The following is a 14,870-nucleotide window of genomic DNA, read 5'->3' on the forward strand; positions in this document are numbered from 1 at the left end:
GATCTCTGCACAATCTGTGTTCAGACAGGTGCATTGGAGAAGAATTAATGAATTCAATTCAATAAATGTAAAGTGTTGACAGTCTGTGGGAGATTTTGATACTTGAGAGTTCATCGAGGTCATGAATGAATCAGCCAGATGTCCTCTCGCTTCCTCCACATAACAAGTATAGCAAGAATAGGTTGCATTGCTTGTGTCTCGGTCGTGAGTTAAATGGGCTCCCTCTGACTGGCTGAGCATGTGCATGTGTACTGAGTGTGCTGAAGTGGGTGGCTAAGTGAAGAGAGCCCTGATGAAGAACTGCAAGTGATCATAGAGCTAGAGCTATGATACCCATAATTTCTTCAGTTTCACCAAAAGGCTGCTGGTGTTTTAAATATGAAATCTGTTGGTCAGTAAAAATAAATCATCTGGAACAGCTTGTTTTTAGACATTAATATCCCTATTGACAACCAACTCTGTAGCTTTGCTTGGATGCTGCCTCTTTCTTTAACACAGATGATGTGCCTGCTTAGTTTTAATAGGAGAGATGGCATCCTCTGTTTCTCTGTCTATTTAACATTTCTCCTCTCTCTCCCCCCCACCCCTCTGCCTGACAGAAAAAAACTGTAATAAAACAATGGAGCATCAGCATTCTCTAGAGGCCAATGGAGGGCATAACATATTCTTTGTAGAAAGACATTCATCTTTCTGTCTGTCTGATCTTTCTTCTGTCTGCTTCCTCTCAAAGAAAGATAGTATAATATTTATTACAGAATCCAGCCTTGTGCAGACTGTGCTGTTTTGAGCAAGGTACAATCTGACATTTTTTGAAAAGGACTGACTGGTGTGACGTGAAGGAAACCGAATTAGAATAACCTGATTTGTGGCTTATAAGGAAGTCACAGCGTTGGCTGACATTACTTTGGCACACCCTAACTGAACTTTTAGTGATTACCCTGACATCAGGTTTCCTCTCTCTCACACAGTGGCAACATTGAAAATAGCTAACAATGCTGACATTATTCTGTCAGTTTTTATCTTACATATCATGTAATTGTTCTGAAGTGCAGTACCTTTCTCAGAGCATTTGCTTCCACTCACGGTATCTGTTGCATTGATGGCATACAAAGCCAGCAAGTTGGTGTGTTAGCATCTCATTTGGAAAGTAAAAGGAAAAAAACATCAAACAGTCCCGCCCTCCTATGGAATGCATGGGATTGTTTGCCATGCAGACTCATCTATTATACTATTTTCTACAAGGATTAGCTCTCATGTGATTGTTAATTTTTATTATATTGGAGGTGTGTGTGTGTGTATGTGTGTGTTTGTGTGTGTAAGGGCTGAGCAGATGGAAATGTGATACAGGACTGATACTGAACATGAAGCCCTTGGGGATTTAGGGTGTGTTTTTGTTTATGATGTTTATTTGCTGACATCAGTAGGCCCATTACATACTTTCTTTAACTGGAATTTCTCCTGCGTTCTTTCACTTTTTATTGCGAACTGCTGGTAGATATTTGTCAGACTTTCATTTTGAATGGGCTAAGAAAGAGTGCCTTTTATTCTTTTTGCACGTGCACAATCATCACAATGCACAGTAATAGGGCAGTCAATGCATGTTGATGAAGAAGACACGAAGCGGGATCTAAAGTTTAAACGCCTGAAACGAGTGCAGAATCTCATTGGCTCACGGATTAGATTTTGCATTCTAATGTGCTGATTTGCATCAGTTTCAAATCATAAACAATACTATGCAGATGTGTCACCTGTCTGGTCAGCCACCTGCCTGTTGCCTACCCTTTTTTTCCTGAGCTAACTATCATTATCACATCATTTTACTGTCCCACATCCAACTGTCTGTTTCTCTTTCCTTTAGCTGTTATCTCTCTGTCACTTCTCTGTCTTCCCTCAAAATGCCCGAGGCAGGTCTGCTCATGCAAAACCAGTCCAGATTGGAACTGCCAGTGTGTGTGAGAGTATGTGTCTGTGTGTGATGCTCCGCCCATTTTCCTACTCCTGAACACTTCCAGTAGGTGCACACCTCACGGCCAACCCCCTCAAAATGTCCAGGTGAGACCAAGTCAGACAGCATCGAACACAAGGCCAGCTGGGACGCACTTGGCAGTCAGGAAGCACCTCTTTTACAGTGTGTGCCTAAGGTAAGGCGCCTTGTCTGTGATAAAAAGATCAAAATAGATGTAATGTAAACTAATTTTAGTTTAATTTCAGATGAATATTGGAAAGAGGACAAAATGAAAAAAGGGACAGTAAAAGGGCAAAAGTATTGTTCATTCTGTTCCTTTTCTATCATGCAGCAAGTGAAGATCTTGACATACAAGATCTCAGGAAGAGCTCAGCCCTGGCACGTACAAAAGAATGAAATTTGTAAAGACAGATAACTTGAAGCAGTGTGAATAAAGCTTTACACGGATTGCTTGTGCTTTACTCCTCAGGCTGATATATGTTCCCTTGAAAAATGCAATAAAGTCAGGTTCAAGGTAAAAAGGCGAAATATATGTGCAAATGAAAAGCAATGCTGGGAAGAAGAAAAGAAAAAAAACCCACAAGAGAACTTCAACCCCAACTTGTTAGCCAGAAGCCTGGACTCATACAGACAATGTAGTCTTGATGGATAGAAAAGTATTTGAAACCAGCTCAACCTGTAGAGCAAGTCACAGTCAAACATCTATCACTGTTTCATATGAGGTGGTTATATATGGACACAAGGAGATATAGACATAAAAGAGATCGGCACGGAGTGTAAGTGTAAAGAGTAATAACTAAGAATAATGTGGACATCCCTGCCTGTATGCTGCCTGTTTGTGGGACACTGAGAATGTTTAATGGTTGTTTGATTTCCCTCATGAGAATCAAAGCTCTTTCACACTGCGAGAGGAGCTTGCACTAGAGCTGCATTTGCATCGCACGGAGTACGGATATTGGAATCAAATGCATCAAATAACCTGCCGTTTCTCAGTTGAGAAAGCATGATACGTCTCGTCTGTCACAACAAAGAGAAAGACAAACATGCGGCAAAAGAGATAGACGAGGCCCGGCTGCTGTCGGCAGGGAAGGCAACATTGCAATTTAGAACAAATGGGAAAAAAAATAAATAAAGAAAAAAAAAATGGGAAAACAAATTGTGGTCCAGTTTCGCCATCTCCCTGAGACAAGATATACTGTTGTCTCTTAGTTTTTTTTTTTTCCTATCTGGGCTGAATGTCACCAAAGAGTTTGTGTATATGTGTGTGTGCATTTTGTATGAAACTGAGAGAGTAATCACACTGATAAATCACACACTTTATATGCTTGTGCAAAAATAAATCCTATTATCTATGCATTTTTCTAAGGGTAAGTGTGTTTGTGTCTAAACATGCTATTTGTGAATTTGTCAGGCCTCTCTGGTACTTCTTTAGAAATGATATGTCCACTCAGCAGGAGAGGTAAAGGGGAGGTAAAACCAGCAGTGATTGAGCCTGTCTGGCTGTGAGTAGCCTATGTCGTGATTCTGAGGGCATTCATTGAGTCAAGTCTTTTTATGCTGTGCAATTTAATACACAGGAATGCTGGATGAGAGAGAAAATAGCAACTGATTTGACAGCTCAATATGTCTACAGTGATGCCGAAACGCAGAAAGTGTTTCTGAATTCAAATACTCTGGATTAGACGAGACAGAATTGAAATGGAACAGTGAACAGCAAGGCTGTTATCCAACTTGTTCCCTGTCAGGCTGTGAGCGTTCACCAGAATGAGATGTAAATGTATAAGAGCATTTTTTTCTATTGTAGAAAGGAAATCCTAGCCCTTAGTGTGTAGTGTAGCAGACACTCCTTATGTTTACACTTACATAACCAAATCAAATATGTATTTCAGTGGTGTGCACCCCCCACTCAACAGTAACACAACAGAGCTCCCAACCCAAACTAAATCTGTCAGTCCCTTTCAGATTTTAATGGCAATACATCTTTTTAAACACACATTCTGTAACACGCATGCATGCAGACACTTAAGTGCTGCAGCCAACTGACTACACAGGTGATCCATAACAGCTTCATCTTTAAAGTCTGCACACGATCAGACCATTAAATCCACATGCTAATATTTCTTTCAAAAGTTCCCCTCTCTCTATCTCCCTCTCTCTCTCTCTCTCTCTCTCTCTCTCAGAGCACAGGGTCCCATGGCACAATCATAAATGAAATGCCATCCCTTAACAGAAGAACCAAGACTGCAATAGGCATTTGGGATTAAAGAGATGACTGTGGCTGCCACACTTTTCAAATAGCTGATTAAGAGATCTTGAGAGCATTCGTTTGTCTTTCCAGCATAGGGAGTCTCCGAGGATGACTCATCATTGATGTATAATGAGTCAGAACTGAAAAGGTAGCTCTCTGTAAATACAGATCATGACAGGGACTATGTTTGTGAAAATGATTTCTGGTCGCTTTGTTTTCTCACAGCTGATTACCATTTCAAAATTGCTTTTTGTTTGTGATTGTTTACTCAGCTTCTTCGGGTTGGGGAATGGCACAGAGAAGTTGTATTAGCTTATTACTATTGTATATATATAATACAAAAACTCAAATCTATTCTGTTGTAATTCGAAATCAACCAGAAAGTAATTGGAATATTTTTTGTGATTCCCATTTGTTACAAAAATGTATAAATCATCGAAGGAGCTCAGTTTCAGTTCAAGTTCAGTTTACGTGCCTGTGGAATACTCTTCAGTCTGTGAAAGCTGTTGTATGATATCTCCTGGGGCTCTGGAGAAGCTTTGTCAAAGCTGAGAAAAAGACTAGATGATGTCATGGTGGTGTCACCAGGTTTATATCGACTTGTATTGGGAGACTACACATTTATAACAGAAAGTCTGCTTATAAACTGGCAGTGTGGAGTTTGTAACATGATGGTGCTTACCAGGCAGGGAGAGTGTGTAACAAAAGATTCTATCTGGTTGCATTATGGGAAATATAGGATCCTGGATTTTGGGGTATTCACTCAATTTTAGAAACTAAAAGTCAGGATATCTCAGCTGCTGCGTCAATTTTGACCCTTTTGTTTCAAAATGTTTCTCTCAGCTTTAAGAAGATGCAATATTAAATCACTGGAGTATAGAGTTTGGTAACTGGCCAAATATATACCTGCTATCGGTGATTGGCCTTTGCTGGTTGGCTATTTTTGTCTTTTTATAATGCTAATTTAATGGCAGAAGAACGAGTGAGAGAGACTTGCATGAATATATTTTGGCTATCACCAGTTGTTGGGCTGACATATCGCCCAACCCTACTGTAGTATTCCCTTTAAACCATGCTGCAATCCTTGCTTTATAAAATTAAATTAAAAATAGGACAAGAGGAATGTGTAGGGCTCTTTATCTTATAAATGGAGAAAGAATTTTGGTGGCTCTTTAACTTCTCTCATTTTTCAAATCTGCTTTGTCATTCTTCCATTGCTCAGGTGAAGAAGAAGCTTGTCCCACCTTGTCTCCTGAGGAGCTGTTTATTCTCCTTCAGCCTCCTTCACCTCTAAGGCAGCAGTCATGAACTGGTCTGCATTGCAGTCACTCCTCAGCGGGGTCAACAAGTACTCCACCGTGTTCGGCCGCATCTGGCTCTCTATGGTGTTCATCTTCCGGGTAATGGTGTTTGTGGTGGCCGCCCAGCGAGTGTGGGGTGATGATAGCAAGGACTTTGTGTGCAACACAGTCCAGCCGGGCTGCGAAAACGTGTGCTATGACCACATCTTCCCCATCTCCCACATCCGTCTATGGGCCCTGCAGCTCATCTTCGTCACTTGTCCGTCACTGATGGTGGTGGGGCACGTCAAGTATCGGGAGAAGAAGGACATGCAGTACACTGCCTTGCACAAGGGTTCCCATATGTATGCCAACCCTGGGAAGAAACGTGGAGGGCTGTGGTGGACCTACTTGGTAAGCATGAAGGGAAGACATTTCTAGCCTCGCTGTACATGCCAAAACATAAAAAGACAGACACAGCTGTGCTTTGGCCTTGAACAAACTGAAGTTAGTTGCATGGATGAGTGGCTATGTACAAAAGGCTGGAGAAGATGTTTGTGTACTTATATGTGATTGTTTTGTCCTGATCACAAGAAAAAAGGTTTTGACAGCTTCTTTTGCACCAATCAGAAACAAGTTTCACCATCCCTCCAAACTGAGCTTAAGCTGTATGAGTTATGAGCTCGGAATGCTTTTTATTATAGATCCCACTTTAGGTCAATTGTCTGACTTCCTCCAGCCATTATCAAACGAAGAGCAGCAGTGACTGAAAGATTGGCTGCATATTTTTTGATTGACAGGCATTTATTTTACACTTACTAAAAAATGTGTCTCCCAGTTTAACCCTCATTTATCTTCTCACAGGTGAGTCTGATTTTCAAGGCAAGCTTTGACGCCGGCTTCCTCTACATCCTGTACTACATCTACGACGGTTACGACATGCGCCGCCTGTCCAAGTGCTCCCTGGAGCCGTGCCCCAACACGGTGGACTGCTACATATCGCGTCCCACTGAGAAGAAGATCTTCACCATCTTCATGGTGGTCTCCTCTGCTGTCTGCATCTTCATGTGTATCTGTGAGATGATTTACCTCATCTGCAAACGCATTCAGAAATTGATTAGGAAAAAGACAGATGCGGATAGGAGGATGTTCGCAGAGAAACACGAGATGACACCGCTGGCAGCACCCAGGTCAGAGTTCAGATCCAAAACATCAGTCAGAGTGGATCCCACAGCCTCTATCCACAACCTCAGTAATGCCAAGGCTGAGGAGGGGCTATCTAAGAAAAAATAACATACAATATGGCAGCGGTCATGCAGAAAGCAGAGTACTCAAGGGACCACTTGAGCAAATGCATTCATCAGACTCTGTGGAGAACTGCTGCACGACACAAAAGATCATCATCCATTAATTTAGAGATTTCTGAGACAGTGTTTGGTAAATATTATCATGTTAAATGACTTTTTACAGGAATGCACACCATATGCATGCAAATTAACCCCTCAAAAAGGATGAGTTAAATAGGAAGTTAAAGGGTTTAGAGTATATTTTGGTACTGGTTCGTGTAGTGAGTATGGATGTGTGCATGTTTGTGGTTTTGTGTATGCATTATTGGCCAGTCATATGTATATAAGCTGTTATGTCAGGTACTTTGTAAATGAAACTATAAATATAAAATGCTGAAATTCACCAAGTAATGTAAATGTGGTATAGAGAGTGAACCATTTCCCTGAATATACACACTGCCCCCTTATAAATAAAACAAGACTTCCTTTAGGGGAAACACAGTAATCGTCAGAAAGTACTTGAGGGTTTTTTGTTTCCAGATATTCAATATGAAGAAAATGCTCTTTATTGTTTAAAAGTGACTTTGACTCCGGTTAACATTTTGTGTCACACAATTAAATCAGAATTGCTATAGGTATAATACATGTATTAATAAATGCAATGAAAAATTATACAAATCTACTTGTATGCCCACAAATATGGTTATTCTAATGAAGTAAGATTCTAGATAATATATTTTGTTTTACATTTTGTATTTATTGTTGTGATCCATAAAGTTATTTCTATGTTAATCTGCGTGTGCGTCCTTTGTTCTTTTTGACAAGCTTTTCACAATTATCATACATGAAACAATTGCTAGCAATCAGTTAAGGATCTGACTGTGAACATACAGTATGGGAAAGGAAATGAGACATTTTGTCTTGTTTTTTAAATTTAAGATAAAATAATATAGGCTACATTGAAATAAAACAATAGTTAAGCATTGGGACCCATATCCCACCAGTTCATTGTGAATAAGTTTTTATAGTAATAGTATAGTTGTTTTTTTTCATTGCTCTCAGTGTTACACAGTTCCAACAACAATTTACAGGAACAAAGAAAAAGACATACAGATAAAAAGTTGAGGAAAGAAAGGAACAAAAGATTTAATAGATCAGAATCAGAATCAGAAATACTTTAATAATCCCAGGGGGAAATTACTTTCGTTACATTACTCCATTAATTTGTATAGACACATCAGTATAGTTAGGAATAAGAATTACTAAGACAACATTATGGTACATTGACGGGTTGGGGCGTTTGGACGTACAGGTATGTTCTACGTCACCTCATGTATGTGTACAATCAATTAAACGGGATAAAAATACATCCCTGTAATATTATCGATTCAAAACTCAGACTAGTTTCTACATGTTTGCACAGAGTGACTAACTCACTAAGTATCGCGTTGCATTCATGAGAGTGACGGACACGGTGATTCATACTTCTGGCGTCATCACTTTTCCACTCTGCCGTCCAATCAGAAGCGGGGGACGCGGGTGCGGTTTTGAAGGACCCGGAAATGCGCCAATAGCTTCGCTGAGCCGGACGCTGCCTCTCCGCCTTCACTGCTGCTTGTTGAAGGAAGTAAAGTGTGTCCAACATGAGTTTCCACTACGGCCAGGTATCAAAATACTACATTTTCTCTTTTGTCTATTTTAGTTACAATAACATGTTAATATTGTCAAATGACTGTACTGCCTGTTGTTTCGCCTTCATATAAGGTAACTAACTCACTAACGTTAGTGTGTGTCACAGAGACACAAGTATCGTTAGCCATTCGTGTGTTTGCTAAGGATGGAGTAACGTTAAACACTGTGAACTGTTGCTGTTTGACAGCAAACACTCAGTAGCTTATGTAAATGTGTGTTTTGCTAACGTTGTATTCATTTAAACTGCGCTGACATTGCTTGAGTTAGAATTATAGCATAGTTTGGAGCAATGTGTGACTACTGCAGTGTTCCCGTTTGTTTCATTGACCAGACACTCTCGTTTGATTCTTGTTTGTTCATTTGTGTGTTTGTGCTCCATGGTTGTTTTTATGTGCTCAGAATGTTGCCATAACGTTTACTTAATGGATGGAAGAAGAAGTAGTTTACTCAGAAGTGAAAGTAGCAATACAAGTCAGAGATTGAAGGCTTTGTACAGGTGAAATACAGAATATCAGCTAAATGTTGAAGTTAGAAAGTAGAAGTACAGAGAATGGCCCCCGCCAGAGAACTGTTGGATTACTGTTATTGCTGCATTCATCTGAAAGCAGCATTGAAACGTTGAATGGAGCTCATTTTGCTTACTTGTATTATCCTGTAGCTTCTTATTTAACAATATATCATATTTTACAAACTAACTACATGTTTTGAATAAAGACAGTCTTAATCCGCAGGCTGCTGCCAGATAACGGTAGTGGTGTAAAAAATAATACGTAACTAATACAGAGTAGAAAATGGATATAGTCAAGTGAAGTACAAACACTTCACAACTGAACCACAGTACTTCAGTAAATCTACCACTAAGTGAGCACCTCTACATATTACCTTAAGTAGCCTATATATCTGTGTTACTACTGTGTTACTTTACTACTGTTTTACTATTTTGTTCATCTCACAAGAGACGCCACACACAGCCCATTTATTCCTTGTATTCATTGCACATTCTCAGTGAACTTGTCTATCGCTGTAGGGCTATCCAGGAGGAGGCAACCCACCACCAGGTGCTCAATACGGGGGAGCCGGTGGTCCCTATGGGCATCACCCCTCAGCTCCATATGGAGGTCAAGCACGTCCACAAGGAGGACCCTACGGCGCTTATGGAGCCCCAGCTCAGGGAGGGCAGTACGGGCAAGGACAAGGGGTTGCCCCCGGCGGCCCTTATGGGGGTTATGGGGGACAACCTCATGGCGGACATTACGGACACCATGCTCCTGCAGGTAACTATAGGCTGAGACTGCAGCTGTGTGAGCTTATGCGGTACCTTTGGCTCGCAGGGGTTGAACACGCATATTCTGAACACCAGGAGACTGCAGATGGGCTTCCATTCCCCCTTTTTCATCGCTTCTCTTTCTCTGTCTCTCTCTCTCACTCTCTGGTGGGATGATGGATAGAAAATGACTTACGTTCCCAGACAGTCATGTAGAGACAGGGTTCAGTTTGTGCCCCTCAGCAGGATTACACGGCTGCAGTGATGACTGCGGTAATACTGAGTGAGGGCTAAACAGAGTAAGAGACAGATGGGTATAGAGAGTGTGTGTGTGTGTGTGTGTGTGTGTGTGTGTGTGTGTGTGATTACGCTGTTTCCTGTAGTAGCTAAGCCTAAGTCAGAACCTGATAGCCTATGTTGCCATCACTCCCCACTGGGACAGAATCCATCAGGGTTCGGGCTGAAGTGTCACCTGTCCCTCTCTCCCTATTCATTTTTTCTGACAATCAGCCCTCCCCTCCACTCGTCGACGCCATATTTCCCAACACTCTGTTTCTCTTCCTCGGTGTGTTCAGGTAATGGCCTCTGACACAGTCTCCCTCTCGCTGAGGTGACTTTTCCTCAACCCTTGACCCCGCCTCTACCTTTTTTTCCCACCACCCTGCGCACCTTATGAAACACTGAGCATGTATAACTGAGGTTGGAGTGGTATCTTTAGCAGAATACCAACTGGTTTCCCAACTGTAGGGAGATTCACCTCTGGATTGAGTGGGTTTCCCCATAATGGAAGATATATGAAGATATATATATATATAATATACATTATTTTAATGAAATAAATTGAGTTGTGGGACTATTAAAGGTTCTTTACAGTGTCACAAACCAGTATTTCTCACACAACTGTAATTATTTCTTCTCTTTTTCCTCCAGCAATAACATGCCAATAGTGTATCTACTAGCTGTTAAACTCAATGGCATATAAAATGTACTTAGCCGTAGGAATTATATTTGGCATATCAATTACTATAAAATGTATTCCATGTTATAGTCTGTATAGTCGTATACCGCACTGTTTTCCAAATCAGTGCCTTCTAAACACAGAAGCCCCAAAGATTGAATCGAGCACAGATGTATTATTTTTTATGATCAAGTTTCTGCTTGACAGAGTCAGCGCAGTTTCCACTGTCAGACAGTGGAAAGCGTGTTTCTTCATGTCTCGATAAATAAATTATTATTTTGCGTCGGAAACGAGGCTGCCGCTTCATTTAGAAGAATCTTCGCAGCCTTTTTCTTCGCTTTCCTCCACACACACACACATACTCCTCAAAGTCTGAGAGCTTCAGTGAAATAATAACTGGTAGAAATTCTAAGAATGGGAAATGATAAAGAGAATAAATCAACTAGTGGGCTCAGACAGATTGAAGAAGAAGAAGAAGAAGAAGAGGAAACAGCATGCTAAGAAAACAATCTTGTTGTGATCTTCAAAGTCAGTCGGCACCACCCCTCGTGTCTTCACCAGCTTATTACCGTTGAATTTCTTCTCTGCAGGTAACATCCCTCCTGGCGTTAACCAAGAGGCATACCAGTGGTTCCAGACTGTTGACACAGACCACAGCGGCTTCATCAACGTAAAGGAGCTGAAGCAGGCACTTGTCAACTCCAACTGGTCTTCTTTTAATGACGAGACCTGCCTCATGATGATCAGTAAGGCACACGGTGGAGCTCAACAGAGGTTGCTCTGTGTTGATGAATTGGTTAGAAATGCTTTGACAGTGTTTCTTGAGGCAAAATGACACCATGTTAAACTATGTAAAATACTTCCAGAGACCTTAATGGCTATGGCAGAGGGGAGGGGGAAGTTATTTGGAAAAAACTAATCAATAAAGCCGTGGTGAGACAAAGGGAGTTACCTAATGAATCTGTCAAATTTCGAAATATCTTCTGTTTCTATAAGAAGAAAGCCGGGAGTCTGCCTAAAAAAATACCTGAGTCATCTTTGTCTTGGTGGCTGTTTGTTGTCTCTCTACATTCCTGTATTTGCCAGGCAGTGACATATGAGTTCCATTACCGTAATGAGAAATGTGTGACTTCTATAAGCTACATTTAGATAATGCTAGGAGAACATCCGTGGTGATAGACGGCAGACTTGCTGGAAACATGCACTTCAAGAATAACTGAAGAGAACTGTCTTTTTTTGGTTCGCCTAAACGTGCTGTGTTTTTTCTTTCTGGTTAGACATGTTTGACAAGACGCGGTCAGGTCGAATGGACCTGTTTGGCTTCTCAGCACTGTGGGAGTTCATGCAGCGGTGGAGAGCGCTCTTTCAGCACTATGACAGAGACCGCTCAGGCTGTATCAGCGGCACAGAGCTACAGCAAGGTATCCCCGTTTGTGTGTGTCTTAAAAATGCTACACTTTAATTGGGCTATGGGATCATTTTGTAAACACAAATGGTCGGATAGAGAAACAAAAATTAATTCCCATCTTGTTTTCTTTCTATTCCCCTATCCGTCTCCTCCCATCAGCCCTTGCTCAGATGGGCTACAACCTCAGTCCCCAGTTTTCAGAGACGTTGGTGCGACGCTTCTCTGTGCCGGGCAGCCGACCCGGCATTCAGCTGGACCGCTTCATCCAAGTGTGCACCCAGCTCCAGACCATGACACAGGTGTTCAGGGAGAGAGACACGGCCATGACGGGCAACATCCGCATCAACTATGAGGATTTCCTGTCTGGGGCCATCACCAGACTCATGTGAGCCTCATTCCACGGACAGTCCCTCTGCACTGTGGATTCACAGCATCATTCCATGTTCAGGTCATATTTTCAGTGTTTAATGCTCTGCCATAAGTGCCCCAGCCTGCTGGTATGTATACAGTATATCAGCCAGTACGCATTGTTTCATGGCTTGTTGCTGTAAGTAGATAAAGCCTTACACCCTGCACCTGATGGAAGTTCAGTGGCTCTTTATAAAGGTAGCTAAAGCCTTTACTGGATAGCTTAACTTTCACCAGGGCATCAGCAAGAAAGTGATTGTGGCTTTATAACATCAGTCACTGTATACTGAAGGTCCTTAAAACAGTAATCATCTTACCATAGATGCCTTGATGGCTGTTACCAGGTCTCTTGTTTACCAGTACCAGTACAGTGATTAAAATGATGAATAGTTAAACTGAATGAAATGATACAAGTGAGCACTTGTTTACACATGTATAATACACAGCGTTGACCTGGCAACCCTAGAGGAAGTAATAGATTGTAAACGAAAGAATAACAAAATCCACCACAGATGATTTCTCTGCTCCTACAGTAAAATACCTGCATTTCACTGCACGACAGTGATTCTGCTGAACATCTCCTGTGACTTTGCTCAGATGCAGCATTAACATGTTCCCGTGCCATCAAAACGATTTAAAATTCTCTTTTAAGTTATGTATATCGGGAATATTAAGCATTTCCAGAGGGCATTTCCATGCAATGGTTGCACATTGTATTGAACATTGCTTTGCATTGCAATGAGTGTAATTAGGCAAAAAATAAAAAGGGGGCCACCTTTTATAATATCAGAAGTCTCTCTCACACACTTAGTGGGAGGTTGTTGTTAAAGCTCCGTAACTGATGGATTTGTATTGTTTAGTTAAACGTGAATTTATTATCATTTTTGCCAAATTGCACTGTAAGTCAGTATCAACCATAAATAAAACACTCCAGTGAGTTATATGTTCTGAAACCAGTAAACATGCCAAAATGATTTGTAATGCCAAAAACAAATAAATGCTTTTCTATCACATTTTGATGTTTTCATATTCTTTATTCTGATTTTTAAGAGTTTTCTATTTCATATTATAAGAAGCTGCATACTGATTGCAGTGTTTGATCTGGATCTAGTAGGTAAATATAGTGTAAATGCAGCAGTACCATGGTAATACCAACACCACTTTACTGTCAGTGTGACAAGTGTTGCACATTTCTGTGAGGTCGGAAGGTTTTTTTTCTGGTCTTAAAGCACAACAACAATAATAACTGAGGAAAATAACTTCAGCTGCGGCTGTTATTGTATTTTTTTCTACAGCGCTTGTGGCTAGTTGAAAGCCGAACTCTAGTCATGACCTTTGAGCTCAAAATGCCCCAAATCAGTTACTCATTTCTCCCTTTGTAGGGAAGATTAACCACACAGAAGAGCAAAAAGCCTGTTTTCCCCTTCCACATCTGGCTCTTCTCTCCCTCACCATCTGTTCCTCTGCTTGATCACAGACTGTGTCAAGAGTCCTCCTGCTTCTCCTCGTTTCTCCCCAAATCAGAGGCAATCCATCAAATTCTCCTGTGCATCTTTTTTGGTCGTATCCCGCTCCTGTCTCCTCCTAACCCCTCTCCCTCCATCTTAATCTGAGGCTAAATTTAGCTCTCCCAGGTCCTTAAGCGCACTTTGAGTCACATTCTCCCTGACATCCCCCCCTGTTCGGTTGACATGTCACCTGAACATGAATGTGATTTAGTGTCTGCACCGCTTTCCAAACATCGAGTTTGGAGACTTACAAGTGCACTAAGCTTGAATTTTTTCAGCCTGTAGAGAGCATTGCAGCAGCCCTTTTCTGGCTCGTGTGATTCAGCAGTGATTTAGCCTAAGTCCTGATTGTCATTTCCTGTGTAATGAGGAAATTTCCCGCCACTGACCATGCCTGACATCTGTAATTAACTTGGGCAAATAGAGCAGGTTTATGGGGCTTCAGTTAGTGAGGATGTGACGCTCCACTCTGTCAGCCCCAGTTTGCGATCTGGATTGATTAGACGTTGTATTTTTACGTTAAAATCTTGGCTAGTGCTGCTCTAAATCTCATTTACTAATAAACAGGGGCTGATGAAATAATCCTGGCACTGCTAAGGGGGTGCTGGTGAAGCAGAACTGGCACTAGTAATGTTGTTTTCCCGCAAGGGATGAGCACATTTCTCACACATATCTGACAGGACTGATCAAATGCCAGTTCTGGCAACTGCAAGATGGACAGCATAGAGGGAGGAACTGCCTAATAGAATCATTTTGAAGCATGAAGCATAATCACCCACACAGAATCCTGTTAATCATAATAATTCCAGTAGTCATTTGAAGTAATGATAGCACAAAAATTGGGATATAGCT

General features: G+C 41.3%; 2 protein-coding genes across 2 annotated transcripts; both read left to right on the forward strand.

Moving 5' to 3' along the window:
• Positions 1-2,029: 2,029 nt before the first annotated feature.
• Positions 2,030-7,572, forward strand: cx30.9 (connexin 30.9). Its single transcript, XM_035681377.1, has 3 exons — positions 2,030-2,141; positions 5,437-5,908; positions 6,359-7,572. Exons 2-3 carry the CDS (start codon positions 5,519-5,521, stop codon positions 6,785-6,787), a joined length of 819 nt encoding a protein of 272 aa, XP_035537270.1. The 5' UTR covers positions 2,030-2,141; positions 5,437-5,518; the 3' UTR covers positions 6,788-7,572.
• A 760-nt stretch (positions 7,573-8,332) lies between these two features.
• Positions 8,333-13,523, forward strand: pef1 (penta-EF-hand domain containing 1). The gene is made up of 5 exons (XM_035681742.1): positions 8,333-8,444; positions 9,500-9,746; positions 11,285-11,440; positions 11,972-12,115; positions 12,262-13,523. Exons 1-5 carry the CDS (start codon positions 8,424-8,426, stop codon positions 12,489-12,491), a joined length of 798 nt encoding a protein of 265 aa, XP_035537635.1. The 5' UTR covers positions 8,333-8,423; the 3' UTR covers positions 12,492-13,523.
• The last annotated feature ends 1,347 nt before the right edge of the window (positions 13,524-14,870 follow it).

This window comes from Morone saxatilis, unplaced genomic scaffold (assembly GCF_004916995.1).
Source record: "Morone saxatilis isolate NCDOM2014 unplaced genomic scaffold, NCSU_SB_2.0 Contig9, whole genome shotgun sequence".
Classification (NCBI taxonomy): domain Eukaryota; kingdom Metazoa; phylum Chordata; class Actinopteri; family Moronidae; genus Morone; species Morone saxatilis.

Bases quoted from the DNA above. Each gene is read 5' to 3' on its own strand.
- pef1 (XM_035681742.1), top strand. From the start codon at position 8,424: ATGAGTTTCCACTACGGCCAG. The intron at 8,445-9,499 runs GTATCAAAATAC...CTATCGCTGTAG, and splicing joins TGAGTTTCCACTACGGCCAG to GGCTATCCAGGAGGAGGCAA. The intron at 9,747-11,284 runs GTAACTATAGGC...TCTTCTCTGCAG, and splicing joins CGGACACCATGCTCCTGCAG to GTAACATCCCTCCTGGCGTT.
- cx30.9 (XM_035681377.1), top strand. From the start codon at position 5,519: ATGAACTGGTCTGCATTGCAGTCACTCCTCAGCGGGGTCAACAAGTAC. The intron at 5,909-6,358 runs GTAAGCATGAAG...ATCTTCTCACAG, and splicing joins GGCTGTGGTGGACCTACTTG to GTGAGTCTGATTTTCAAGGC.